Source organism: Podarcis gaigeae (genome assembly GCF_964106915.1).
Source record: "Podarcis gaigeae genome assembly, chromosome: 10".
Taxonomy (NCBI): domain Eukaryota; kingdom Metazoa; phylum Chordata; class Lepidosauria; order Squamata; family Lacertidae; genus Podarcis; species Podarcis gaigeae.
In genome coordinates, this window is record NC_139686.1 from 27,927,781 (window position 1) to 27,952,556 (window position 24,776).

Sequence of the window (24,776 nt, forward strand, 5' to 3'; positions counted from 1 at the left end):
CTTTGTGCTAAAAACAATCCCAGGCAGGGACCAGTACAACCTCCTGGAATTCAACATGTGGGATATGTCCCCATGGAAAGTCTAATTGTGGACTTCACAGAGCTGGTCCCTTCTAAGGGATTCAAGTATCTCCTTGTGTTTGTAGATACTCTTACCGGATGGGTTGAAGCTTTTCCCACCCGAACTGAAAAGGCACGAGAGGTAACTAAGAGACTCCTCACTGAATTGATCCCAAGGTTTGGATTACCTAGATGCATTGGAAGTGATAATGGGCCAGCGTTCATTGATCAAGTAGTACAAGATGTATGTCGAGTCCTACAAGTAAAATGGAGACTGCATGCAGCATATAGGCCTCAGAGTTCAGGGAAAACTGAAAGAATGAATCGGACTCTGAAAACCCAATTGGCAAAATTAACCCAGGAAACGGGATTGGGATGGGTAGATGTGTTACCCATAACACTGTTTCGTGTTCGGTGTGCACCCACAAAAAGACTTAAGTTGTCACCTTTTGAGCTCCTGTATGGGAGACCGCCCTCCTTTGTTCAGGATATTCCAGCTGACCTTAAACAAATAGGAGATCATGTGACACAGGGACAAGTGCAATCTCTCTCCCGTGTTTTTGTTTCTCTTAACAGGTGGGCCCTCGAACGCACGCCGTGCAGCATTGCCGAGCCGATTCATCAGTTCCAGGCTGGCGATAGCGTATGGGTGAAAGAGTGGAAACGTGATCCACTTGCACCAAAGTGGCGTGGACCTTACACCGTCTTGCTCTCTACTCCAACAGCGGTGAAGGTAGCTGAGGTGACCCCCTGGATTTATCACTCTCGTTTGAAGAAGTCCGAAGGCAGTTGGACGTGCAAAGGTGACCCCTCTAATCCTTTAAAACTAACTCTCTCCAAAAACCCCTGTATCTAGCCCTACCGGGAACGGGCTAGGTCACGGGCAACATTTGACGACCGGCCTGCTGCAGCCACAACCTGGAAGCTGGCTGACCTGCGCACGCCTGAAGCTTGAGGAGCGTCTGAACCAGCGACTGTGAACGGAAAGATTCTCTAATACAATTGATTGACTGCCCCCTTGTGGAACAATTATCAGAGATATTACTCATTGGGGATCCTCGGGATATATGTTTTGGTCTTGGTGGTACCCCATTTCTGTCACTGGGGGAATTATATTGGGGCTAATAATTATTTGCTATCACAATAAGGTAATCTTTTGTGGAAGGAATGCATATACTAGACATCAACATGATTTTATTATTAATCCTGATCCCTTGGGAAGGGGAAGGGTCCTTGAATCTGACCAAATTGGCTAAATATGGATTCAGCCATGACCACAATATGTGGGTAGGCTTAGCTGAGATGGTAGCCAATGTTGCAAATAGGACCAATTGCCTTGTTTGCTCTCTTGGGCCAGATGATTCAGAGGGAGGTATGCCCTTATTACCGATACCATTAGATGCCATTGGTATGGTAAGCGAAATGCCACACCAAACAGAAATACAGAATTTCCCCGGATGGAACTCAACTAAACCATTACGAGTTATACCTGTACAAGGGGAATTCTGTGTACATAAATCATCAGATGCAGCTGATTCTCCCATGATAGGCTCTTCTCATTGTCACTATACTTGGGATTATATTAAGAATAGTCATACCTGGGCACACGGTACTACCTATCGAACTCGGAATACCTTGCCCTGTGCACCTCCTTTTATTCACGCATGGAAAGTGGTGTGGAACATAACTGTGACAGAAAAAGGCAATCTAACATACTGCACTGTGAACTCTCTACCTCTTTTGGTATTTCGCCTTCTGTACTCCACGTACCAAAAACCTCAGACCCGATGGTTGTGGTGGATATGTGGAGAATGGGCATACAAAAAGCTCCCTTCCAAATGGAGTGGGACTTGTTTCTTGGGTTGGGTATTACCACCAATGTGGATTATGCCCACTAGTTCGGCCAGGCGAACACGAAGGAATGCTGATATTTCTCATATAGCAGGAGGAAGTACCCAAAGTTGGAGCGGTACTGATGATTGGCCGCCAGAGCGCATTATAGCCTATTATGATCCTGCCTCCTGGAATCCTGGTGAGCTCATACAAGGGGCACGGGATCCTATTTATAATCTAAACAGAATAATTCGATTGCAAGCAGTAGTGGAACTTGTAACCAATGCAACGGCCCAGAGTTTGAGACTTATTGCACAACAGTTGGATGAAAGTAGAGCCGCCATTTTGCAGCTGAAAATGGGAATGGATTATGTACTTGCCAGGCAGGGAGGCCTATGTGGAGTCTTGAACTTGACAGGGAATGCCTGTTGCTTTAACATTTCAGATAATGGTGAGGCAATCCGTGTGTTGGCCACAAAGATGGAGAATATAGCACATGTCCCAGTACAAACATGGGAAGGATGGGATATGGGATGGCTCACCAATTGGTTACCTAATGTCACAGGACTCAAAGGGATACTATTGTCTTGCTTGTTTTTCTTGACAGTAGTGGTAATGGTTTTGTGTATGATGCCATGTATCATTTCATGTTTTAGAAGTACAATTAGCAAGATGGTTTCAAATGAAACTCTACCTCATATCATGGCCCTATACAGAGCTTTACCTCAGGAATATGATGAAGGTCAAGCTATCAAGGACACTTGGGATGAAGGTCCTTGAGCTTGAAAGGGGGGAATGAGGCATCTAATCATAAGCCTGCATTTTTTATCAAAGCTTATATATTGCAATCAAGGCTTGTATTTAAAAATGAGCTTAAAAAAAAAGGATTTTCAAATGTTTCATGCCAGGCAGAAAGAACCTTGGCAAGAGGTTTTTCTCCTAAGACAAGGGGGCCCCATTGATTTATAGTAGAAAAACAATTCTCAAAGTCATAAAAAAGGGAGAATTACATATGCTGCCCCAAGGCTGAAAAAACACAATTAAAGGCAAGGGTAAATAGTAAAATAATACCAATGTGCCTCTCAGTAAAATGAGCCAGATCTTCTTTCCAAGGTTGAAAGGCCAAGAGCAGTGAAAAAGGCAACTGGCTTGGCTAGAAGAAAAGAGAGCATTTTTGGGAAATTTTCTAAAGCTGTTGGGAAGAGCTAATGGGAGAAGCATCTAGCTGGCTGGGAAAGGAGGGGGAAAGGGGGGAGGTGTAAACTGAAGAGGCTTCTTTTTAAAAGCTGTTTTTTACTGAGTTCCTTTTTACTTTACAAAGGCTTTATTCTTTTAAAAGGCTACCTATGATAAGTGAATGAAATATATTAGCTTAAATATATTGGCTTAAATGTAATTATGCAAAGGATTTAAGGAATGCTAGATTCTTATTTCATATGGTTGTAAGAGTTGTATTTATCCTGAAATTAAGTCAGCCACCAGCCTAGCCCCCCTGCTAGACAGAAGACGCCATCCAAGCACTCTTGATATATATGGTTGTCAGGCATTTGTTTAGAAACTTTCAAATGAAGGAAATCTTTCAATATTGATGTGAAACTCAAGATCCTTGACATCTGTTGAACATAAAAATGTAAGATTAAACATTTGTTTTAGAAGGCAATAGGGCAAGGAGGGCAAGAGGTGAGCTGGTAATTAAGATTCCATGTAAGATATATTATTACTTATTTGTCATTTATATATAGCTCTTTGTCTCCCTTATAAGGGCAAGGAAGTGGGTGTATCTTTTGTGGGTGTATCTTTTGTGATTGGTTCTACCAAACAGCCAATAGGAATTTCAACCAGGCTGATTGGACAGAGGCAGCCACAGGAGGAGCAAAGGGGGCTGGATTAAGGGAATATAAGTGCTGGCCAGGATGGCAAGAGGCAGGCCAGAGCTTGGTAACCATATACCACTGAGCCTCTCATTTATTTGTCTGACAAATAAATTATTATTTTAATTTCTCTATTGCTGCGTTGAATATTTCATTCCAGCTAAGCGTTAACCACAAGCAGGGTGCTACAGCAGCTTTGTCCCCTTGGCATGTGAGCTCTGGAAGGCTCATTGAAAGGAATATGGCCCTCAGTGGAGAGAGCCAGTGTGGTGTAGTGGTTAAGAGCGGTAGTCTCGTAATCTGGGGAACAGGGTTCGCGTCTCCGCTCCTCCACATGCAGCTGCTGGGTGACCTTGGGCCAGTCACACTTCTTTGAAGTCTCTCAGCCCCTCTCACCTCACAGAGTGTTTGTTGTGGGGGAGGAAGGAAAAGGAGAATGTTAGCCACTTTGAGACTCCTTAAAGGGAGTGAAAGGCAGGATATCAAATCCAAACTCCTCCTCCTCCTCCTCCTCTTCTTCTTCTTCTTCTTCTTCTTCTTCTTCTTCTTCTTCTTCTTCTTCTTCGTTCCCTCTCTGAAAATATAAGTGTCCCCTCTTTGCAGATATGAGCTTCAAGGTTCCCCTCCCACCACTCTAAGTGGCAGCACCACACTTTAAGGCCACTTTACATGCAAGAAGGGCCTGCAGATGGGCAGGTGGCCTGTAGAAAGTGTGCTGCACCCTGGAGAAACTCAAAAGTCATCATTTATCTGAGCAGAGTTTCTGCCTAGCGAATATGCTCTCATTTTCACTTTAAACACCTTTGCATTTAACATGCAGGTTTCAAAAACCAAAACAGCATCAGAGGGGCAGTAGGAGGGGGCTGATAATCAATAGGATCAGAATAGGCATGGAGGGGAGGAATTAACCCTTTCCTGCCAATTTAACCCCTCTTAAATGCAAAAATGCGTTTAACATCATCTGTCCTCATTTCACCCTGAGTATATTCTCTGCCTGGCACATCCTGACTGAGTCATTTTACATTTGTGCAAGTGGGTTCTTCAAAAGGGGGGTTGGGCGGGTTGCTGCCTTTTAAATGCTCCAGAGCCCAAATCTCACAGCTTTGTTCAGGTGTCAATATTTACTTGGGTGGGAAACTGGCTTCTATTGCAGTTTGGCTTTACTTGTGCATGTGTGTGTTTTAAAATAGGGTCAAGCATTTTTGACACAGGCGTATACACAACTCTTCTCTCTGTTTCAAAAGCCCCGTTCTTTCAGTTGCACTTCCTCAAATTGGACGAGGGAGGGGAAGGCCGATAAAAGGCAGACTTCTGAAAACAGAGAAGTATTCGGAGGTCTCTGAAGCCTCATAGAGAGTTTGCAGCGCACATTTTAGGCCAAGACAGGTGCTGAGTTTGCCTTGCCTGAGCTGTCCGAGGTGTGGAGAAGCTGAAGGACCATTAATCCCTTTGGCTCTCGTGCTGACAAGGAACTGTAGGAATGTCTCAGCAGCTGCGAGGCGAGAGGTGAGTCCCTCAGACACTCTCTCCTGGATACTCTAGCTTTCGCTTGAAAGAAAATGTCAGGAGCAAAGGGGGACAGGGGGCTCCCACACCTTTAATAGTTGTGTAGAAGAGGGCAGTGATGGTGGGCACCCATTGGAACTGGTAGCACAGAAGGCAGGCAGCCCAGCAATAGGTGGAGCCAGAGCCAATGACAGGCAGAGGCCATTAATCCTGGTTTTTCTTCTATCCTCCTCCCTGCTGAGTTCTGCAAAGAGGGGGAAGCTGCCAGGGCCACCCAGTGGACTGGATGTAAGTAAGAAGGCAGGCAGGTGGAGGGTGACTGAGGACAGACTGAGGTTGGCGGGGCACTGCTCCATTAGATTCAGTGAGGCAGCCTCCACTGCAAGAAAAGATTGACGAGCAATCCTCTTCTACAAAACCAGGGGGCAGCAAACTTTTTCAGTAGGGGGCAGGTCCACTGTCCCTCAGACCTTGTGGGGGGGCTGGACTATTTTTTTTGGGGGAATGAACGAATTCCTATGCCCCACAAATAACCCAGAGATGCATTTTAAATAAAAGCAAACATTCTACTCATGTCAAAACACGTGAGCAGACACACTGCTGCGAGTTGCGAATGCTGCGGGTTGCCAACGTGCATCCCGCATGGATCACGTTCGCAACCTGAGCGTCCACTGTATTATTCGTATTTGTAATACACCCTGATTTTTAATTCATAAGTGGGTGGGGTAGATGTCTCTTGCATCATGACTGCCACCACAGTAATGGCTGTCATCGTCTTCACTAATACAATATTGGCCCGAATATAAGCCACACTCGCCCCCCCCCCCAATTCTGATTGTGAAAAGTTAAAGTGCGACTTATACCATGACCTTATGCTGCTAGCAAAGTGGCATGGTTCCCCCCCCCCCCCGAAGCAGCCCGGGAGCCCGGGGCAATGGCACCCATCCCGTCTGCGGCTCCCAAGCCTCCTCCAAGCTGCCAAGTTTTAAAGGTGCAGCTTATTTGCGGGTGCGGCTTATATTCAGGCCGATACGGTAATCTCTTCACTTGTTTTCCAGTGATTTTGACCAGCTTCCCGATGATGTGCCTGTTTCTGCTAACATCGCAGACATTGAGGAGAAGAGAGGCTTCTCTAGTTACTACGTAAGAGAAGGACTTTTCTTATGAGTTTTGATCTGGGGATTGATGGGGAAACTGGAACTGCAGGAAATGTTTCCTTTTTGGGCAAACAGAATGTATCATTTCACAAAAGGAACATTTCACATGGGAAATTACTTGCCTCACAGCACTAAATTTCACAATACAGTCCTGTGATGACTGATGGTTATTACACAGCCTTATCTGTTAGACTATTTCAAACATAAGCAAAATTCCCTGATAATGTAATCCTGTACATTCTGAATGGGGAACTAGCCTCCTTCCAGATGTTGTTGTGCTACAACTCCCATCGTTGGCCATGCTGGCTGGGGACTGATGAGGAGTTGTAGTCTAACAATATCTGGAGGGCCACAGGTTCTTCTCTCTGCCATAGATGTTTACTCAGAAGTACTTTGGCCACCTCATGAGAAGAGAAGACTCCCTGGAAAATACCCTGATGTTGGGAAAGATGGAGGGCACAAGGAGAAGGGAACGACAGAGGACGAGATGGTTGGACAGTGTTCTCGAAGCTACAAACATGAGTTTGACCAAACTGCAGGAGGCAGTGGAAGACAGGAGTGCCTGGCAGGCTCTGGTCCATGGGGTCACGAAGAGTTGGACACGACTAAATGACTAAACAACAACAACAAAAGCCCCTGAGATACTCAGTGGGACTTAATCACAGGGAATTGTGCATAAGATTCTGCCTAAATATGCATTAGGACATAATGCTAAACCATAGTTTAATGTTATGTGAATGAACTTGGGAGCAGAAGCTCTTCCCTCCCACCTCCTCTGAAGCAGCCAAGCCGAGGAAATAAGAAGTGTTCATTTCTGTTTTCAGCTAACCATGGTTTGAGATTATGTGCAGAGCAGACAAACTATGATTTGTGTTAGCTATGGTATGAGGAAACAAGGCCACTTCAACCTGAGCCTAAACCACAGTTAACATTAATCCTGGTTCTGGGTTTGTACATAACAATAAACTACAGTTCTCTGAGAATTGAAGCCTAAATGGTTGTATCATGTTCTCAGTATTCAGTGCAAAACCCACTTATACTCCAGCGCCACTGAGAAAGTCAAGCACAGAAAGATGGTTTGCATATTTGTATGTTCCTGTCTTTCCCCTGCCTGTTTTAAGGGTGTAAGAAGCTTAAGCTAAGTCAGGCTACAGGTCCAATTAATTCACACCCCATAGTTCTTTTCCAGGGATGTGGAATCTGCAACGCTCCAGATGTTGTTGGACTCCAACTCCCATCAGCCGCAGCTCACATAGCCAGTGATGGGAGATGATAGGAATTGTAGTCCAGCAACATCTGAAGGGTCACATGTTCTTCATCCCTGGTCTATTTTGACAATAGTTTTCTAGGCCTTTCCAAGTCACGCTGCCCAATGTCCTTTAACTGGTGTCTTCTTCTCTTCCAGGTCTTTGTGATTGAGGTGAAAACAAGAGGTGGAGGCAGGTATATGATATTCCGCCGTTACAGCCAGTTCTATAACTTGCATGCCAAGCTAGAGGAAAGATATGGTTCAGAAAGCAAAAACAGTCGCTTTTGCTGTCTACTCCCTGTCCTGCCTGGTAAGACATAAAAACTTTCCTATACCTATCTTTCATTCTGAGATAAAGCTTTTAAAGAAATATCCAAAGTGGCTGAGTAACTGAATAACAGTAAATTCAGATGCTTCCCATGTGTTCCTCCTTTGGATTTTCCAGCACTTGTGTCTGGAGATGTGTGAGGAATTCACTATTTATGAATTCAGATACAAACTGCCCTGATCTATACCTACCAGAATGTAATTATTCTTTGGATTTCACGCTTTCCGAATCTCTTAATTTGGTGTTTTCCAGGAAAAGTTTATGTTGGTGCAAAGAGGGAGATTGCTGACAGCCGAATCCCAGTACTCAATGCGTACATGAAGGTAACTCATGTCCACACTGTCCACACTGGTACATGAGCTTGTCTTTATATTGGATCATAAACTGAATGCAAAACTTATTCAGGGTATGAGTGAGCACTATTCCACTCTAACAGCATTCAAATATGGCTCAAAAAACTGGGGAAGCACCAAGGCAAAGAATTGCATTTGTTTCATATGAACTTTGCCATCACGGCTTCCTCCAAAGAATTCTGGGAACTGTAGTTTGGTGAAGGAGCTCAAAATAGTTCATTGGTGATCAATCATTGGAGAACTATAATTACCAGAGGCTGCTGAGGGAAGGAAATGACTGCTAAACCAGCTTGAATATTATTCTTTTCCTTGCTGCATTTGGCTTCGCTAAAGGACACTAAAGAAAGCAATCCATTTTGTAGGAATGAACCCATGCCAAATTCATAGATTTTAAAATCACTCCTCCACACATACAATGGGGCCACTATGAACATGTACAGGAATTTTCATTTTCTATTTAACAAGATTTTTATACCCCATAATGATTATGATATAACTTACCTATGTGTAGTAGTAGTAGTGGTAGTAGTAGTAGTAGTAGTAGTAATAATAATAATAATTTATACCCTGCCCATCTGGCTGGGTTTCCCCAGCCACTCTGGGCGGCTTCAAACAAAATATTAAAAATACAATAAAACAATACACACACACACAGTTTTATTGTATTTTTAATATAATAATAATAATAATAATAATAATAATAATAATAATAATAATAATAATAGATATAATAACATTTTTTAAAATGCAGATGAATATAATGTGGGCAAATATGAGGTAAAGCTAATTTTTCTCTTGCATCATCAGATCACATAATTTCAGCTCAGCCGTTATGTGCTAACCTGACAACTTTGGCTTAACTTCATATCAGGAAAAGGCTAAGGAAACCTGCAAGAACTTGTCTTCTCATCATGGGGAAATAACTCACAATAAATGGGTTATAGTACCCGACCTCCCATTCAGACACTTAGGCCCAAAGTGCAACTTGAAGCCTGTAGTTGCCCAACTCTGACCTAATAGTTGAGAGGATTCTGCACAGTAGTGGGTAGTCCTAGCATCCCCCTCACATGTTCAGGGGTTATGTGAGGGGACTGCATTTGCAGTTCCCACCCCAGAGGTACAGCTTTATAGTCACACAGAACTCTTTCTCCTTAATGTTGTACATATATCAGTGTTTAAGAAGTGGGGCCAATACACAAAATCCTACTTCACTTCCACATATTCATTGTAAGGTAAAAGGTAAAAAAGGTAAAGGACCCCTGGATTGTTAAATCCAGTCAAAGGCAACTATGGGCTTGCGGCGCTCATCTCACTTTCAGGCCAAGGGAGCTGGCATTTGTCCACAGACAACTTTCTGGGTCATGTGGCAGCAGAACTAAACTGCTTCTGGCACAACAGAACACCATGACGGAAACCAGAGCGCACAGAAATGCTGTTTACCTTCCTGCAGCATTGGTACCTATTTATCTACTTGTACTGGGGTGCTTTTGACCTGTTGTTTGGCAGAAGCTGGGACAGAGCAATGGGAGCTCGCCCATCGTGGGGATTCAAACCGCCAACCTTCTGATCAGCAAGCCCAAGAGGCTCAGTGGTTTAGACCACAGCGCCACCTGCATTATATTCCTTATAGATGGGTGGGGTGGGGGTAAACAGCCCCAGAGAGATCTCCTGTTGCTCTGGAGCAGAATCTTATCAGGGGTCATGCCCCATATTCATATACTCCCCTCTCATTTTCCTTTGACCCAGAAATTGCTTAGCTTCCCAGCCTGGTTGCTGCTAGATGAAGATGTCCGATTGTTTTTCTACCAGTCGGAGTTTGACAGTCAGCAGGTACCTCAGGGGCTGCGAAGGCTTCGCCCACGTACCCGTCGCGTGTGAGTATCTCCTCCCCAGTCTTTCTGCCAAATAAATAAGACATCTCCCCCATTTTTTTACCTGCCTGGAATTTAATCCCGTAGCTTCATGGCCATACATCCAAATGACACATTGCTCTCCCTTTTCTTGGTGACAGCAAAAGCGTTTCACCCCAGGAACCTGGCTTTGACCGACTGGCAGCCCCACGGGCAGAGGTGGGTACCTTATACAGCAAGTCGCAGAGGTGTATAAGATTGAATTTCTTTGGAGATATGGAATGTAGGGGCTCATCAACACTTCCCTTGTCCTGTGCCTGGAAAGCATGTGTCTGAGCAGTTTCCCATGTTTTCTAGGTCTGGTCCAAGCAGTTTTGCCTTTGCCCTGCTGCTTTACCCCAGAAAACCCACGCTTCAGCACTAAATTGGGACAAACGGCAATCCACCAAAAACCTGATTGCCATTTCTTCTGATTCAATCTTAAACATCAGGTTTCCTTGGGGGAAAGTGGTGGAGCGTATGGGGCCCTATGTTTCTAATACCCAAAAGAATGTTAAACTAACGTAGCCTGAGTTACCCAGCTTGTGCAACTAAGTATTTTGGCTTAGGAGAGCATATTGTTTAGATACCATGGGTCACCCTAGTTTGGGATTCATAAACTAACCTTAAACTCTAGTTTACAATCCTGGCTTGATCCTAACTTGTTTGGGAGCAACAACCCAGAGTGCTGGGTTTTCACGTTGTGGGAAACCAAGCTTAATAGATAGGAGAAATATAGTTGAAGTTAAGGTGTGTGTGTAATAGAATAATAAACTCTGCAATCTCATTTATTGGACATCCCCTTCAATGATTGGAACTATGGGGATGTGATCTTTATCTTCTGTGAGCCTAGACTCAATCCATTCCTCCAGTTCTGTTACTTTATTTGTTTGGTTCTTTCGATAGGCACTGTTTGATTTTACTGGGTCCACTAAACTGGAACTGAGCTTCAAGAAGGGAGACTTGATTTATTTGCTCAGCAGGGTCAACAAGGACTGGTTTGAGGTAAATATCAAGGCCTTATCTGATCATATATTACTGGCTTGATTTCTAATGTCTACCCAGCTTGGAGTGTGCTTTAAATCAGGGGGTGGATTAGCTTTATTGCCATTGCTGGATAGATAAAGACACCCCCAAATTTTGAGGATGGATTTGTGATTCTACTCCAGGTCAGAAGTGTGTGTGTTTTAAATGGACAATCCAGACAGCTGTGTTGTCGTGCATAGTTTGCTGCTTTTTGGCCAGAATTTTGTCATTAATGGCACATCCATATTTGGGCATTTTACTTACTGCCCTAGTCTTCTGCAGCTCATTTCCCAGCAATTCCCTCTTATGAAGATCTCCTTTTCACTACGCTCATCAAAGGAGATCCTGTGCCACATCCATAGTCAACAAATTCTCGCGCAACCATAGAGGTGTGCCACCCTTTTAAAGACATTGCTTGTCCCCACCATCTTGTCCCAGGGAACTGTCCGAGATGCCACTGGAATTTTCCCAAGTGCTTTTGTGGATATCATCAAAGAACTCCCACAGGAAGAGGACACCATCAACTGGCTGCGCTGCTATTATCATGATGACAATGTCAGCAGCATCAGGTAATGCAGGGTGGGGAAACTTCTTGAGACGCGGGGCCACCTTCTGTTCTGGGTAACCAATAGTGGGTGGGGCCAGAGGCAAAAATGGGTGGAGCAAAGAATGTAAATTCCTTAGGATAGTTTCCACATGCACTTCTTCCTATCCTCCACCCAGGCAAACGAACGGCATTGTTAGAGGTCAGTGACACACTTCAGCCAGGCGAAATATTCAAGGAGGGTCATTGTCTGGGGAAGATGTGTGGTTTGGGGAGAGTGCTGAGGGCTGGATAGAAAGGCTTGGAATTGCTGCTTCTGGGGAGCTATTGCAGCAACCTGGATCGACTCTTTGTTTATTTTTATTTATTAAATTTGTATACCACCCTTCATCTCAGGGCAGTTCACAACATGAAAATACAAGATAAAAAAGCAAAATACATAATAAAAACAACACCCCCACAAACCAATAATGTTCCCCATTGCTTCCCACAAACATATTTAAAAAGGGTATCAGATGTTAATCAGCCCAAGGCCCAGTTCAAGAGGAGACTCTTGCCTCTGCTGTAAATTCAGCAGATGGTTTTAGGAAACTGCTCCCTCTTGAATCCTCCCACCTAACAATATGGGAATTAATAGTTCTGACACAGCTTGCAAGGTAATTGTTAGAGATACTAGATAATGCACCTGATTCATTGCTCTGAATGTTGTTGTTGTTTCAAAATGCTAATCTTTATGCTGAGTTGGGGAGAGAACATGCATATTCAAGAACCCCTGAAGTCCTATATGCAGTGTTTCCACAAAACCCGGCCATTTAAACACACACATGCCTTTCTTACTGGAACATGGGGTGTTTGTATATTTGCCATTTAAGCGCTGATATAATGTCAGGTTTTTCCAGATGACCTGTTTGTTGAGCATTTCTCCCAATTTGTTTGCACAAAGTTTGCCACAAGATTTTACAAAGTCTGCTGTTTGTTGAGCATGCTTTCTGTTTGGGTTGCGCAGAGGTTATCATACCCTCCAACATTTCTCCAATGAAAATAAGGACATCCTAAGGAAAAGTGGGACATTCAGGGATCAAATCAGAAACTGGGACGGCTTTTCTAAATCAGGGACGTCCCTGGAAAATAGGGACACTTGGAGGGTCTGGGTTATAAGACGTTGTATTAAGCAATTTTTATCCCACACTTTCTTGTGCATTTCCCGATTATTTTCCCTACTGCAGAAAGGCCCGATTTCTTTTTGGAACTGGATTTGTCCCGCTAGAGCACCAACTCCACTTTAATGTACAACTTGATTTTTCTGGTCTGTGATCAAATCCCTTCTGCAAAACAGCCACAGTTTGGAAAGGGGCCACAGACTGAGTTCAAAAAGTGAAGTGCAAGCAAGTTCCTTCCTGTTGGATTTCCTTTTTTGCACTTCCGCTGCAAGCTGACCTCATGCCTCTCTCTTTTAGGGACATATCGGTGGAGGAGGACCTGAGCAGCACCCCACTATTCCAAGACCTCATGGAATTAATAAGGTAAAAAGCACAGAAAGAAAGAGCTCTCTCAGGCAAAATACACTTAAATCATTTGCTCTTATGTGCACTTTGCTGAAATTCCAAATGACCTCTGCAATTGTATCTGGGAAAGATTTTCTGTATTAGGAGTTGAATTGCTTCCATGGTCCCTTAAACCAAAATAACTGAAAGAATCCCTTCATATATTTTTGGTCTTAACAAGTGGAGGGAGTCTTCTGTTCCTTGAAGCTGTTTGTGCTACTCTTCTCTTTGGAACTTTGAATGGGGAAATTTGTGTCTTTAGTTTGCCATTCCAGTGCAAGTCTCTAGTGTAGGGTATGCTCACACTGCTATTTGCGCGTATAGTCCCCTTACCTAATACTACGTACTGTCCTGGTTTGCACTCCGCTTCCTTTATTTAGTGCCAAATTTAGCAGCTCATTAAACAGATAAATTGGTAAGTGTGTCCATTAGTGCTAACTTTAGCATAGGATCTTTCTTCCTGCTCATTGTCTTGTCCTTCCTGCTTTGCTCTTATTGGGATGCTTGATATGGCTTTGCACATGTGGTTGTGAGTTAATCTGATTTTGGTCCTGTGCACTACTCAACTACTTTCACAAAGGAAACTTTAACTTTTAATCTAAAGGGCATAGGTGCCACAACATTAAAGGCCTGGTCCCTATTTTGTGCAGAATGGACATCGCTATAAGATGCTGTCTGCAGGAGGCCCTTACTGAGGGAATGCAGTGTTCAGTACTGTAGGGTATATAAAGACTGATAGGCTATTTCCGGTATCCTGGTCCCAAACTATACAAAGCTTTATACACCCAAACCAGCACCTTGAACTTAGCCCAGTAGCTAATTGGTGACTCATGGTATAAACACGGTGGTGATATCCTTCCCCAGTGACCAGCCTCAAGGGCAGCACCACACAGAGCACATTGCAGTCATGCAGCCTGGATGTTACCAGTTCACGGATGACCATGTTATGAGAATAGAAGGAAGAATAAAATGTAACTATTTTGAGAGAGAGAGAGCACTACAACCAATCAGGAGAGGATGAAATATGTACCAGTATGTGCCGCAAATCAGTTGCACAGCACACACAACTTCAAGAATGTATATTGTCCAAGGACAGCCAGAACCAATGGTCCAGGGACAAATACTGCTTGCAGCTGAAGTTCGCTGATGCAGATGGAGCCTGAGAGCTGAATCAACCATGTCACCATTTTTAATGGTGAAATTTGTGTGGAGGACCACAGTTGAAATTTGTGTGGAGGACCACAGGAAACTTTCACATGTATGGAAACTAACTTGGTTTGGCCTACTTGTTTGCATTTGTGAGTGTGTGTGTGTGTGTGAGAGAGAGAGAGAGAGAGAGATTGGGTTGGGGGGGTTGGAGTGGGAATGGCTTTAAAAGATTTAGACAGATTCCTGGAGGCAGTGCCTTCAATGGCTACTAACCATAATGGCTACATTCTACCTCCCCTGTCAGAGGCAGTATGTCCCTGAATTCTAGCTTCTTGGAATTGTATGTGGGCAGAGGGTTGTAGCACTCATGTTTTGCTGGCAGGCTTCTCACAGGCTTTCGGCTGGCCACTGTGAAAACAGGATGCTGGACGATAGGGGCCATTGGCTGGATTCAGCAGGCTCTTCTTCCATTCTAAAAATCAGCCACACCCACAGGGCACTGTTTTTATACCCTGCCACCCCCAGGTCACACTACAAAGCCTTCACCTCTCTCTCTCTCTCTCTCTCTCTCTCTCTCTCTCTCTCTCTCTCTCTCCCTCCCTCCCTCCCCCCTCCCTCCCTCCCTCCCTGCCAGCTTGGTCTCCTCAGGAGTTGCTGCCAGGACTAAACACAGGAACGTTTGCTTTTGTGTATGGCTGCCCCATGTGGTGAATGTTCAGAATTTCATTTTGGAATATTTGCTTTGCAAAAACATGTATGCTAAGCTTGCAATTTATGCAAGGGTTCAGTTCCCGGGAACTGCACACAAACACCAAAAATGCGTATAGCCAGGAAGGCCCCTTAATCCTGTTAAAAAAATAAAACCCAACGAAGAAAAAAACACCACTTACCAACAAATGATGGCTGTGTTACTTAGTCTTCCTCTTCCTCTTCTGAGCCTGGTGTTGCTTCAGGGAATGAAATTACAACGGGGGTGGGGGTGGGGTTTCACCGGTAGCCAGTAAAGAAGACGGTAAGCTTGGCCATGGTCTAGCTTCAGATCTGGGGACGGTTTCTAGATTATGTCCCCTTGCTCTGCTTGTTCTCTGTGCTCTCGCTGGGCCCTATATCAGTCTCTGACTCTCTGACAACACCCAAACACTCTCCCAAGGTTAGTGCAGTTGCTGATGGGATTGCCAGCTCCTGACATTTTTCTACTGTGCATTTTGATTTTCCCGGTGTTTTTCCAATTTCTTTATTTTCCAATCGCCTGTGTATTGTTGCGTTTGTGTAAGAAAGGTGAGTGTAAGTTGTGGGCTTGCTGTATACTAGGCACAATTGCGCAGAAGAGCATGTACATCTGCAGACATTTGCACTGAAATTCTTTTGAATTTTCATGAGGACTTTAGAAAAGAAAATCACAAACAGATGTGGAAATATGGGTAACTAAACTTTAGTAAAATGAGAAACCCAAAGAAACGGAAAATGGAAAATGAACACATCAGGAAAACAGAGACTTCCCCATGCCATGTAAGTTTGGCTTGCTCTGTTCCAACAAGCAGCCCCCTGACTTGCCTTCTGAGATTGTGTGGTTCAGGGGTGGAGAACTACATTCACTGGTAGCCTTTGAGAGGTCAGGGGTCAGGGTGGGTGGGACCAGAGGCAAAACTGGCCAGAGCAGTGGCTTTACCTTTGTGCAGTAGGTTGTAGGTTATCAGGAGAAGCCATACGATTAAAGTCTTCCTCTTTTTCCAGGCGAGCGTTTGCACGTGACGATATTGCCCTGAATTACCGTGATGCTGAGGGCGATCTGATCCGCCTGCTGTCTGATGAGGATGTTGTACTCATGGTGAAGCAGGGCAGGAGTTGGCCTTTTGAGAAGCACATCTTCCCGTGGAAACTGCATGTTACTCAGCAAGATGATTACAGTGTCTATGACCCCGCGGGAGCTGGAATTGCAGCACAAACAGCAACAGGACCATGATCCTTGTTGTTTGTGCTGCTCAACAGGGGTGGTAATACAACAACCTGGAACCATGTGGAACTGTCCTGCAGGACTTTCTCCATATTTTACTACACATTTTCTTTGGTTAACAATATGCATTGCATTATCCCAGAGGGTTATTTTGGGTTTCTCCTAAATACGGGTCCTCGTATTGAATTAGACTGTACCCACGCACCTCTCTTCTTGTGGGCTTTTTGGCTACTATGTTCTTGATGTAGAAGATTATTATTATTATTTTATTATGTTAATGTAAGTTATATGATAACATGGTATTGTAGTAAAAAAAGTTACTATAAGCATGCTCTGGTTTCTGTCAGTCATTTTTAGGTTCTAACAATCTCATGATAGTATTATATTATGGTTAGCAGCTACAACAGTTTCCTTTAGCTCATTTAAACATGAGTTTAAGATTCATTTCTCTGGCTACCCTGTAAATAAATGTCTTTACTCAGGTATCCAGCTCTATGCAAGCTTATGTTTACCAAGGCATCTATTTATGTACAAAGACTAATCAAAGATGGGTTTTTAAAGAACGCTCGTTTACAGCATTGTTGGTTTCACTGAACTATAGAGCATGCCAGAGCACAATTCTTTTTTGAAACATCATTCCCTCTGCTTCTGATGCTTAGACTGTGAGTGACAATGCTTATGCTGTTAGAATGCTACCGCTTGCATACAAGGGCGAGGTAGCAGCAGGATTGAGTAGGTGGCCAATGACTACGTTTCAAAACTCCTGGGTGGTTTTTGTTAGTTTGCTGCTTCAATAATCACACTGATGTACTTGGGGAAAGGGGGTTAATTGCTGGGAATTAGTGTGTGTTGTGTGTTCACTTTTTATTCTATTCTATTGTATGTGATTTAAAAAAAAAATAGTTTATGACCTTAGAATGTGTTGTATGTCACCTTGAGAACTTTGTGGTATTCAGCTAACAGAGAAATCTCTGTGACTTCTTGCGGGACAGATCCCCTGTTCTTATGGATATCTTGATCCTTGAACCCCTGGACAGGGCTCTGGCCTCTCTGGGGCAGCAGAATTTTGAGCTAGCGGGCAGGCATGATAGGAACGGGACGATGAGATACCAGACACATGTGCAGGGATAACATGCTTAGAGAATGGTGGTTGAATCTTGAAGACTGACAATGCTAGCAAATAAGACAAACAAGATTGCAACTAGACAAGGGGAAGGGATTTTCCAGGGAAAGAGACCTCAAAATATGGGGGCTGTCCCTGATACATAAGGAGAGTTGAATTTATACCACCAGTGTAAAGCTAGGTGGGTATGGGTAGACAGATTTCATTTCTTCTGTTTTTTTTTCTTCATACCAAAATCCAAAAGTACTTTTATTCAGAAACAACACTCACCAGTTTCAAGGGAACTTGGAGCTGATACAGACATGAGTGTCCTTCATGGCAGTGGGGGGGGGGGGATCCAAAACAATAGCATGTTGTGTTTGCAGCTGTGCTAAGCGGTCAGATTGAGAGAGTCAGCATGCATTCAAGGAAAAGGGAAGTTCTAGTCCAGAGGAAGTGGGATTGAGCAATTAATAACAGACCGTGCAAACTGCCTTAGCATGGTTTAGGAGCCACCCACATTTAAAAAAAACCCCAAACACCTTTCTTTTGAAGTGTGTTTCACTGATACTACCACAATGCAGTTTGAGTGGTGGATTCTCTGCAACAGAAGTACAACCTGGAAGGAAGATGTCTGTAAATAACTCCCTTTAGGTACTGCATTGGATCACTGTCCTACTACCCACAAGCCTGCTAAATATTTCCTGGATGGAGGATTGAGGGCACTTTTCCCAGGAGGATTTTATTTATTAATTCCACAGCGCCCTCAAGTGTGCTAAGCGCTCCAGAGAGAGAGAGAGAGAGAGAGAACGCACAGGTATAAAGAGATATTTTCTTCAGCAGTTTTTAATGTTATGGAAGAGAAGAGGATTTTTCTTTTCTTTTTGGTGTTGCTGCTTGAATAACCTTTGGCAAGCACTCTTGCCAGCATGAGTGTGCTGAAAGCTTCTCTCTTCTAATTGCAAAAGCACTGGCACTTATAATCCATGCAAATTTAATTCCGCAACCAATTAGCATTCCTTTCTGGCTTGGACAGAGGCGATGCTTGCTGAAAACCCAAGAGATAAGAGAGAATGCATTCTTTTACAGCTAAATACAACCAAACTCACTTAAGATGCTAGAAAGAGGAAGCTGGCAGGGGCAAAGGACAGCTGGTTGTCATCAAGCCACCACTTTGAAGTTGCACATGCAGGAGAATAGTGGGGGGGGGCAGGGGGTTGTGGCTCCGGTCATGGAATTTTGAGGGGATGAGAGCCAGGCGCCCCCCCCTCACAAGCACCAGCTTCCATGGGGATCCCCATCCTTCACTATTTGCTGCCAGGGGTCTCTGGGCACCAGAGCCCAGCCCAGCTTAGCCACCAAATCCCCAGCCCACTCGGGGCACTTCCTGGATGGTGAGTGAGGTGGGCAAAGGGTGAACCCAGCCCGGCCCAGCCTGGTTCTCCTCTCCACAGGCATCAGGTTAATTTGCCCACCAAGGGGTGTGTTGGCCAGTTGGGCTTCCCCATGCAGAAGTGGGCAGGTGGGGCAGTGCAGCCCTGCAGGGCAGGGCTTGGGTTTGCCTCAGTGGGGTAGACGTCCAGAGCCCAATTCAGCAGAATGAACAGGAGAGCCACAAAACACAGTAAGGCAGGCTTGCCTCACATTGTACTAAGGGAAGCATAACCCAGCACCATCTAAAGACCCCCACTGATCATTCAGTCAACAAGAAAAACCTCTAGGTTTTAGCACATTGTGTTAAGAGCTTTTCAAGTTCATTTAAGCTTTAAAATGCCACGAAATTACAGCCCTTAAGGGCCACACCATTAATGGATGTGCTATTCAAAAACATTTGTGCTGCTACAGTGTGGTATCCTATCCTATGGTCACTAACGGTTGGCAGGATGCAGCTGCTTCCCTGACCTCCCGTCACTGACATTGCTGAGGCTTACCAAGAGAGGAAAGGGCAAAGCAGCAGCAAGGTCAGCACAGTGCAAATGCATTGGCAGAACCAGTCCAGGGCTCCTGCTAGTATGTTTGCACTGCACTGGCCTTGCTGCCACCTTCTTGCCCCTCCTAGTAATGCTGGTGATGCCATGTTGGATTAGCACCACCATCATCCTGACCTGCCAACTGCTACTGCCTGTGGTTTGTTCCAGCTTCACCCCTACCTTGAATTTGGGTGGCTGTTGGCAGAGTGGTTTGTATGAGCCCCAGACCTGTCTGCTCAGTGGGATGGAGTCTATGGAACTGAAGATAAATGACATCATCTGAGTGGTCCCAGGTTCCCCACTTGTAGTTACTATGCATGCACAGTCTTATGTTTCCATGTTGTCTCCAAGCGGAATGTGATAGGAAGAGAAGAGTGGCAAGAAGTGCTCATTCGCCAGCCCCCAAAACATGTCACACTTTGTCAGAAGAAGCAGGAAAGTTGTGCAATCTGTATAACAATGGAAACAGAACAACTTCCTCTTCCATCCCAGAATCGATTTTGAAAGGAGGCAGCGTATGAGAAAAGGAAACCGAGACAATATTCTCAAGAACTGCTTTCAGGCACTGAATGTACGATTCACCAAGGCTATTTGAAGACCAAAGAATGGGAGATCTCCTATATCTCTGAAGAAGACCAAAAGGCTTAACCCTCCCTTGGCTCTAGAGGAATCCATTACATCTCTTGCTTCAGGTAAGGAAACTATCTTTCTAGAGACGTGGAGAATTAAATGACAAATCATTGGATTTTGGGGTGGGAAAGAAAGGGCATTTCCCATGTGTTTGATGAACTGAACATTGTCATAGGACAGACTCCCCAAACCTGGTTCCTTCCAGATGTTTTGGACTACAACTCCCATCAGTGCCAATTGGGGCAGGCTAGGATAGCAGATCATTATACTCAGGAAAATGGAAGCTCCCTGCTTTGCTCTTTCAGGTACAGGAGACAGGGGAGGAAAAGCAGGAGAAAAACACTCTTTCCTGAGATAAAGCACAGTCTTTCTCTCTCTGAAATGGAAGCCGTGGCCTTTCATAGGAGCAACCAGCATACTTGGTCCCATTTGTTCCACCCTGAATACTTTCCCTTGAGCTGATGATCAGAGGCACCTGCCTGGCAGTTCTTTGCCCTGGAGAAGTGCTCCTCAGTGGGCTGCTGGTGGGGTCAGGGACAATACACACTTTTCCAACCTTTTGTTGTGCCCTAATCTGGCAGATAGGGACGCGGGTGGCGCTGTGGGTTAAACCACAGAGCCTAGGGCTTGCTGATCAGAAGGGTGGGGGTTCGAATCCCTGCGACGGGGTGAGCTCCTGTTACTCGGTCCCTGCTCCTGCCAACCTAGCAGTTCGAAAGCATGTCAAAGTGCAAGTAGATAAATAGGTACTGCTCTGGCGGGAAGGTAAACAGCGTTTCCGTGCGCTGCTCTGGTTCACCAGAAGTGGCTTAGTCATGCTGGCCACATGACCTGGAAGCTGTACGCCGGCTCCCTCGGCCAATGAAGCGAGATGAGAGCTGCAACCCCAGAGTCGGTCACGACTGAGCCTAATGCTCAGGGGTCCCTTTACCTTTACCTTTTTAATCTGGCAGATAAGGACGCGGGTGGCGCTGTGGTCTAAACCACTGAGCCTAGGGCTTGCCGATTGGAAGGTCAACAGTTCGAATCCCTGCGACGGGGTGAGCTCCTGTTGCTCAGTCCCAGCTCCTGCCAACCTAGCAGTTCGAAAGCATGTCAAAGTGCAAGTAGATAAATAGGTACCGCTCCAGCGGGAAGGTAAATGGTGTTTCCGTGCGCTGCTCTGGTTTTGCCAGAAGCGGCTTAGTCATGTTGGCCACATGACCCAGAAAAACTGTCTGCAGAAGCGGACAAATGCCGGCTCCCTCGGGCTGTTAAGCAAGATGAACGCCGCAACCCCAGAGTCGTTCGTGACTGGACTTACCGTAACTGTCAGGGGTCCTTTACCTTTACCTTTTTTTAATCTGGCAGATAGAAAAATGTGTCTTTCAAAAATTCTTTAAAACCCCCAAAAAAACACCCTTGGCTATTTTGTCTACCATGAAACATACTTGAAACATTGCCTCTGGTTGAAGCTTGCTCTTGCACAATTCCATAGACTTTTTTTTTAAAAAAAAGATCCATGTGCACAGGTGAAAAATACCTGCGTACATGCCCACAATGAACCTCAAGTTTCTGGAACTCACGAAGGGGCGGGGAAGTACTAACTGAAGGAGGGGGCAACAACACATAGTACAAATGCACCCCCTCAAGCACTGCCTGCTAATGTGAATGTGAAACATTGAGATTGGTTTTGGAGCCATGAAATTGAAAGCACTCATATGTGTACAATGGGGGGGAAATGATACACACACGCATTCCTGTGGACACAGCTATAGTCAATAGCCAGGGAATTGGTACCCTGCCCTAAAAAGAAAGGGATGGAGAAGAGACATAAAACAGCAGGGGGGGTGAGGCAGATGGACCAGAAGGTAGGCAGGTGGTGGTGTGTAATGTTGTGAATCCATTCATGTCATGCAGATTGCTGCAACCTTTTCCTAATAAAAGTATCATTCGCCAAATAAGGCCCATTTTACACTCCTACGGAGTGTATTAGAGAAGTGTATCTTTCCTGGTCCCTCTTTCCTTGGAACATAACTGTGTTTTCAGGGCAATAAGCATTCATCCTGATAAGCTTGTGGGTTGTTTACATGTCTTCTCATTAGCCATTTGTTGATGCCACAGCCTTAATGCACCTTCCAAGCAGCAAGAAGTCCAGTTTTCATTTGTTGTGCTAGGATGACAGAGAACTTTAATCTACTTTAATCATGCAAACTAAAATTCCTGCATGCCTTTGACTCCCCACCCCCATGCAAAATGCTACAGGCTGGAGGCATCCAGAGTTTGGAAAGTGAAGTCAAGGATAACATAAACTCACAGTTAAGCTGTAGGTCTGAGACAGTAAGTCAAACAAGCCAATTGCTTGAGTTCTGAGAATGGTTTAACAATTGATCCCTCTCCCTCTTCCCAGGGAACACTGGGAATTGTAATTCCATGTGGGGAAATGGTTCCCCAACAACAACTCTGAGCACCCTTAACCAGCTACAGTTCCCATGATTCTTTGGGGGAAGCTGCTAAAGTGGCGTAAGTGTGCTTTAAATGTACGGTGCAGATACAGCTAGGCAAATAAAATGTCAGCAGGAGATGTGATCATGGGTCACCCACATCATGACTAATGTGATCTTGAGTGATCACAGGATTCTTTCCTCTCATCCCGACACATAGAAGTTTCTCCATGAGATGTGGCGAGAGTGAGAGTCCTTGTTTTAGCTCTGTAGACCAGTTTCGGTCTGACCTGAAAAGAAACCGGAGCAGTTCTTTCTGGAGGTCATAACGATGAATCAGAGCAGTGGGAACCCAAGGCGTTTCAGCACCTGAGGGAAAATGCCCTGCTGCCTCCGTGATGGGGGTGCAAACTCCATAAGCAGTTCCCCTTGCCAGGCGGGCAGTACATGCTTCCTGATCTACCCCCCCCCCGGTGGCAAAGCTGGGTGGCAGAACGCCCCCACACTTTTGCTGACCTGGCAGGAGGGGAGATATTCCGCAGAGCTTTGCCACCAGTTCCTCTGCTCCTAGAGGCAGGGGAGACCAGAGGCAAAGCTGGACAGCAGAATGCGGGTGATATCATTTGGGGCATGCCTCCTGAGGCAGCTGCCTCATCCAGCCTCATGGGTGAGCCGGCTCTGAATCAGTCTTACATTAGAATGTAAGAATAGCATTGCTGGACCAGGCCAGTGGCTCATCTTATCCAGCAAGCTGTTCATACAGTGGCCAACCAGAAGGCCGTAGGGAGCCTGCAAGGAGGGCCTGCGGTTTCCAGCAACTGATATTCAGAAGCATAATGCCTCTGACAGCAACGGAAGAACATAGCCATCATGTTTAGTAGCCCTTGATGAACGTGGTTATCCCGCCCTTTATTTGTGCTGACTTTGCTAGACGGTTTTAAAAGCCAGCGGTGGTTTGGCACCAGGGGGTTTCAGAGTGTCTTCTGGGGAATTTTAGCATTTCTTGAAAGCTGATCATGGTTTCTTGATTGAGAAGAGCAGATGCGCTTCCCTGACAGGTAACTTTTCTACCGCTTTCAAGCTTCACCTATCATACAATTACAGCAGAGGGTTCTCCGTTTGCTCAGAGAGGGCAAAATGGATGGCAAGTGCTCTACTTGGACTGGGCTGTTTGCTTATTCCAGCAGCCCTTCTCAGCCTGGTGCCCGCTAAATATTTGTTAGACTACAACTACCTTCTCTCCTGGTCATTGGCCATGCTGGCTGAGGTTGATGGGAGTTGTTGACCAAGACGCCTGGAGAGCAGCAGGTTGGTGAAGTCTGCCCCAAAACAAATAAGAGTTTGGGGCAGATATCAGACAAGGCAATGTAGGTGAGTGGGGGTTCATTGAACATAACAGTTAGATGGGAAGAGAGTAGTACTCTTGATTTACACTTTTACTCCCACCTTCAGCAGGTGACCCAGGAAGAGCTGCAACGTGAACAGGTACCAAGAAGTTGGGCATCAAACAGCGCTCAGCCCAAGGAGTGGGACAATTATTCAAGGATAAACAGAGACGAGAGGAACATGAGATTCTGCAGGGTGGCCTTGGCTTTGAGCCTCTTCTCTTATGTTGTTGAAGCTCAGCGTGAGTTTTGTATTCATTGTCTCACTCTTCCCTCTCTCTTTTTTCTATTCTCCTTTAATTTATTTTCTTTTTCCTTGCTCCTCTGATGCCGGGTGTTCTGTTACACCCTAGTGCAAAGGTCGCAAACCTTTGGAGGCCTCTGAGAACATCTGGAATTTTGAGAGCGAAAGTTGTGAGCACCATCAACTCTGGCTGATTCTTTCCCCTTCCCATCCCCCGCCAACAGATAGAAAAAGAGAAAGCACACACACACACACAGAGAGAGAGAGAGAGAGAGAGAGAGAGAGAGAGAGAGAGAGAGTCTTTACCTTTCCATGAGATCTAGGTAAAAGTTGAAGCCAGTAGAATTAAAATGGATCTTTGTGAATTTGCATGATTTTACATAATATCCCACTGACCAACACATCAAATTTAAGCAGAGGTCACCAACTTTTTGGGGTCTTCTGGGAACATTTGCAAGCCAGAGAATCCATTGTGGTTGCCACAAAACAAAGCACGTCCTCTGTAGGCACATGCACATCTGCAAGCACCATGTTGGCAACCACTGTATTACACCAGGAGA

At 45.0% G+C, this 24,776-nt stretch overlaps 1 protein-coding gene and 1 long non-coding RNA gene across 2 annotated transcripts; one reads left to right on the plus strand and one right to left on the minus strand.

Annotated features, from left to right (window-relative positions):
• The first annotated feature begins 5,073 nt into the window (after window positions 1-5,073).
• Window positions 5,074-16,792, plus strand: NCF4 (neutrophil cytosolic factor 4). The gene is made up of 10 exons (XM_083701171.1): window positions 5,074-5,269; window positions 6,328-6,412; window positions 7,832-7,985; window positions 8,256-8,326; window positions 10,103-10,230; window positions 10,368-10,425; window positions 11,152-11,250; window positions 11,710-11,840; window positions 13,273-13,338; window positions 16,243-16,792. The coding sequence occupies exons 1-10, from the start codon at window positions 5,244-5,246 to the stop codon at window positions 16,469-16,471; spliced, it is 1,047 nt and encodes a 348-aa protein (XP_083557297.1). The 5' UTR covers window positions 5,074-5,243; the 3' UTR covers window positions 16,472-16,792.
• A 3,069-nt stretch (window positions 16,793-19,861) lies between these two features.
• Window positions 19,862-24,175, minus strand: LOC310826438. The gene is made up of 2 exons (XR_014555816.1): window positions 24,034-24,175; window positions 19,862-20,220 (listed from the first exon to the last, which is right to left on the minus strand). It is a non-coding gene; the product is annotated as an uncharacterized lncRNA (long non-coding RNA).
• Between the last annotated feature and the right edge of the window lie 601 nt (window positions 24,176-24,776).

Coding starts and splice junctions, on each gene's coding strand:
- NCF4 (XM_083701171.1), top strand. CDS start 5,244: ATGTCTCAGCAGCTGCGAGGCGAGAG. Junction 6,413..7,831: donor GAGGCTTCTCTAGTTACTAC/GTAAGAGAAGGA, acceptor CTTCTCTTCCAG/GTCTTTGTGATTGAGGTGAA. Junction 11,841..13,272: donor GACAATGTCAGCAGCATCAG/GTAATGCAGGGT, acceptor TCTCTCTTTTAG/GGACATATCGGTGGAGGAGG.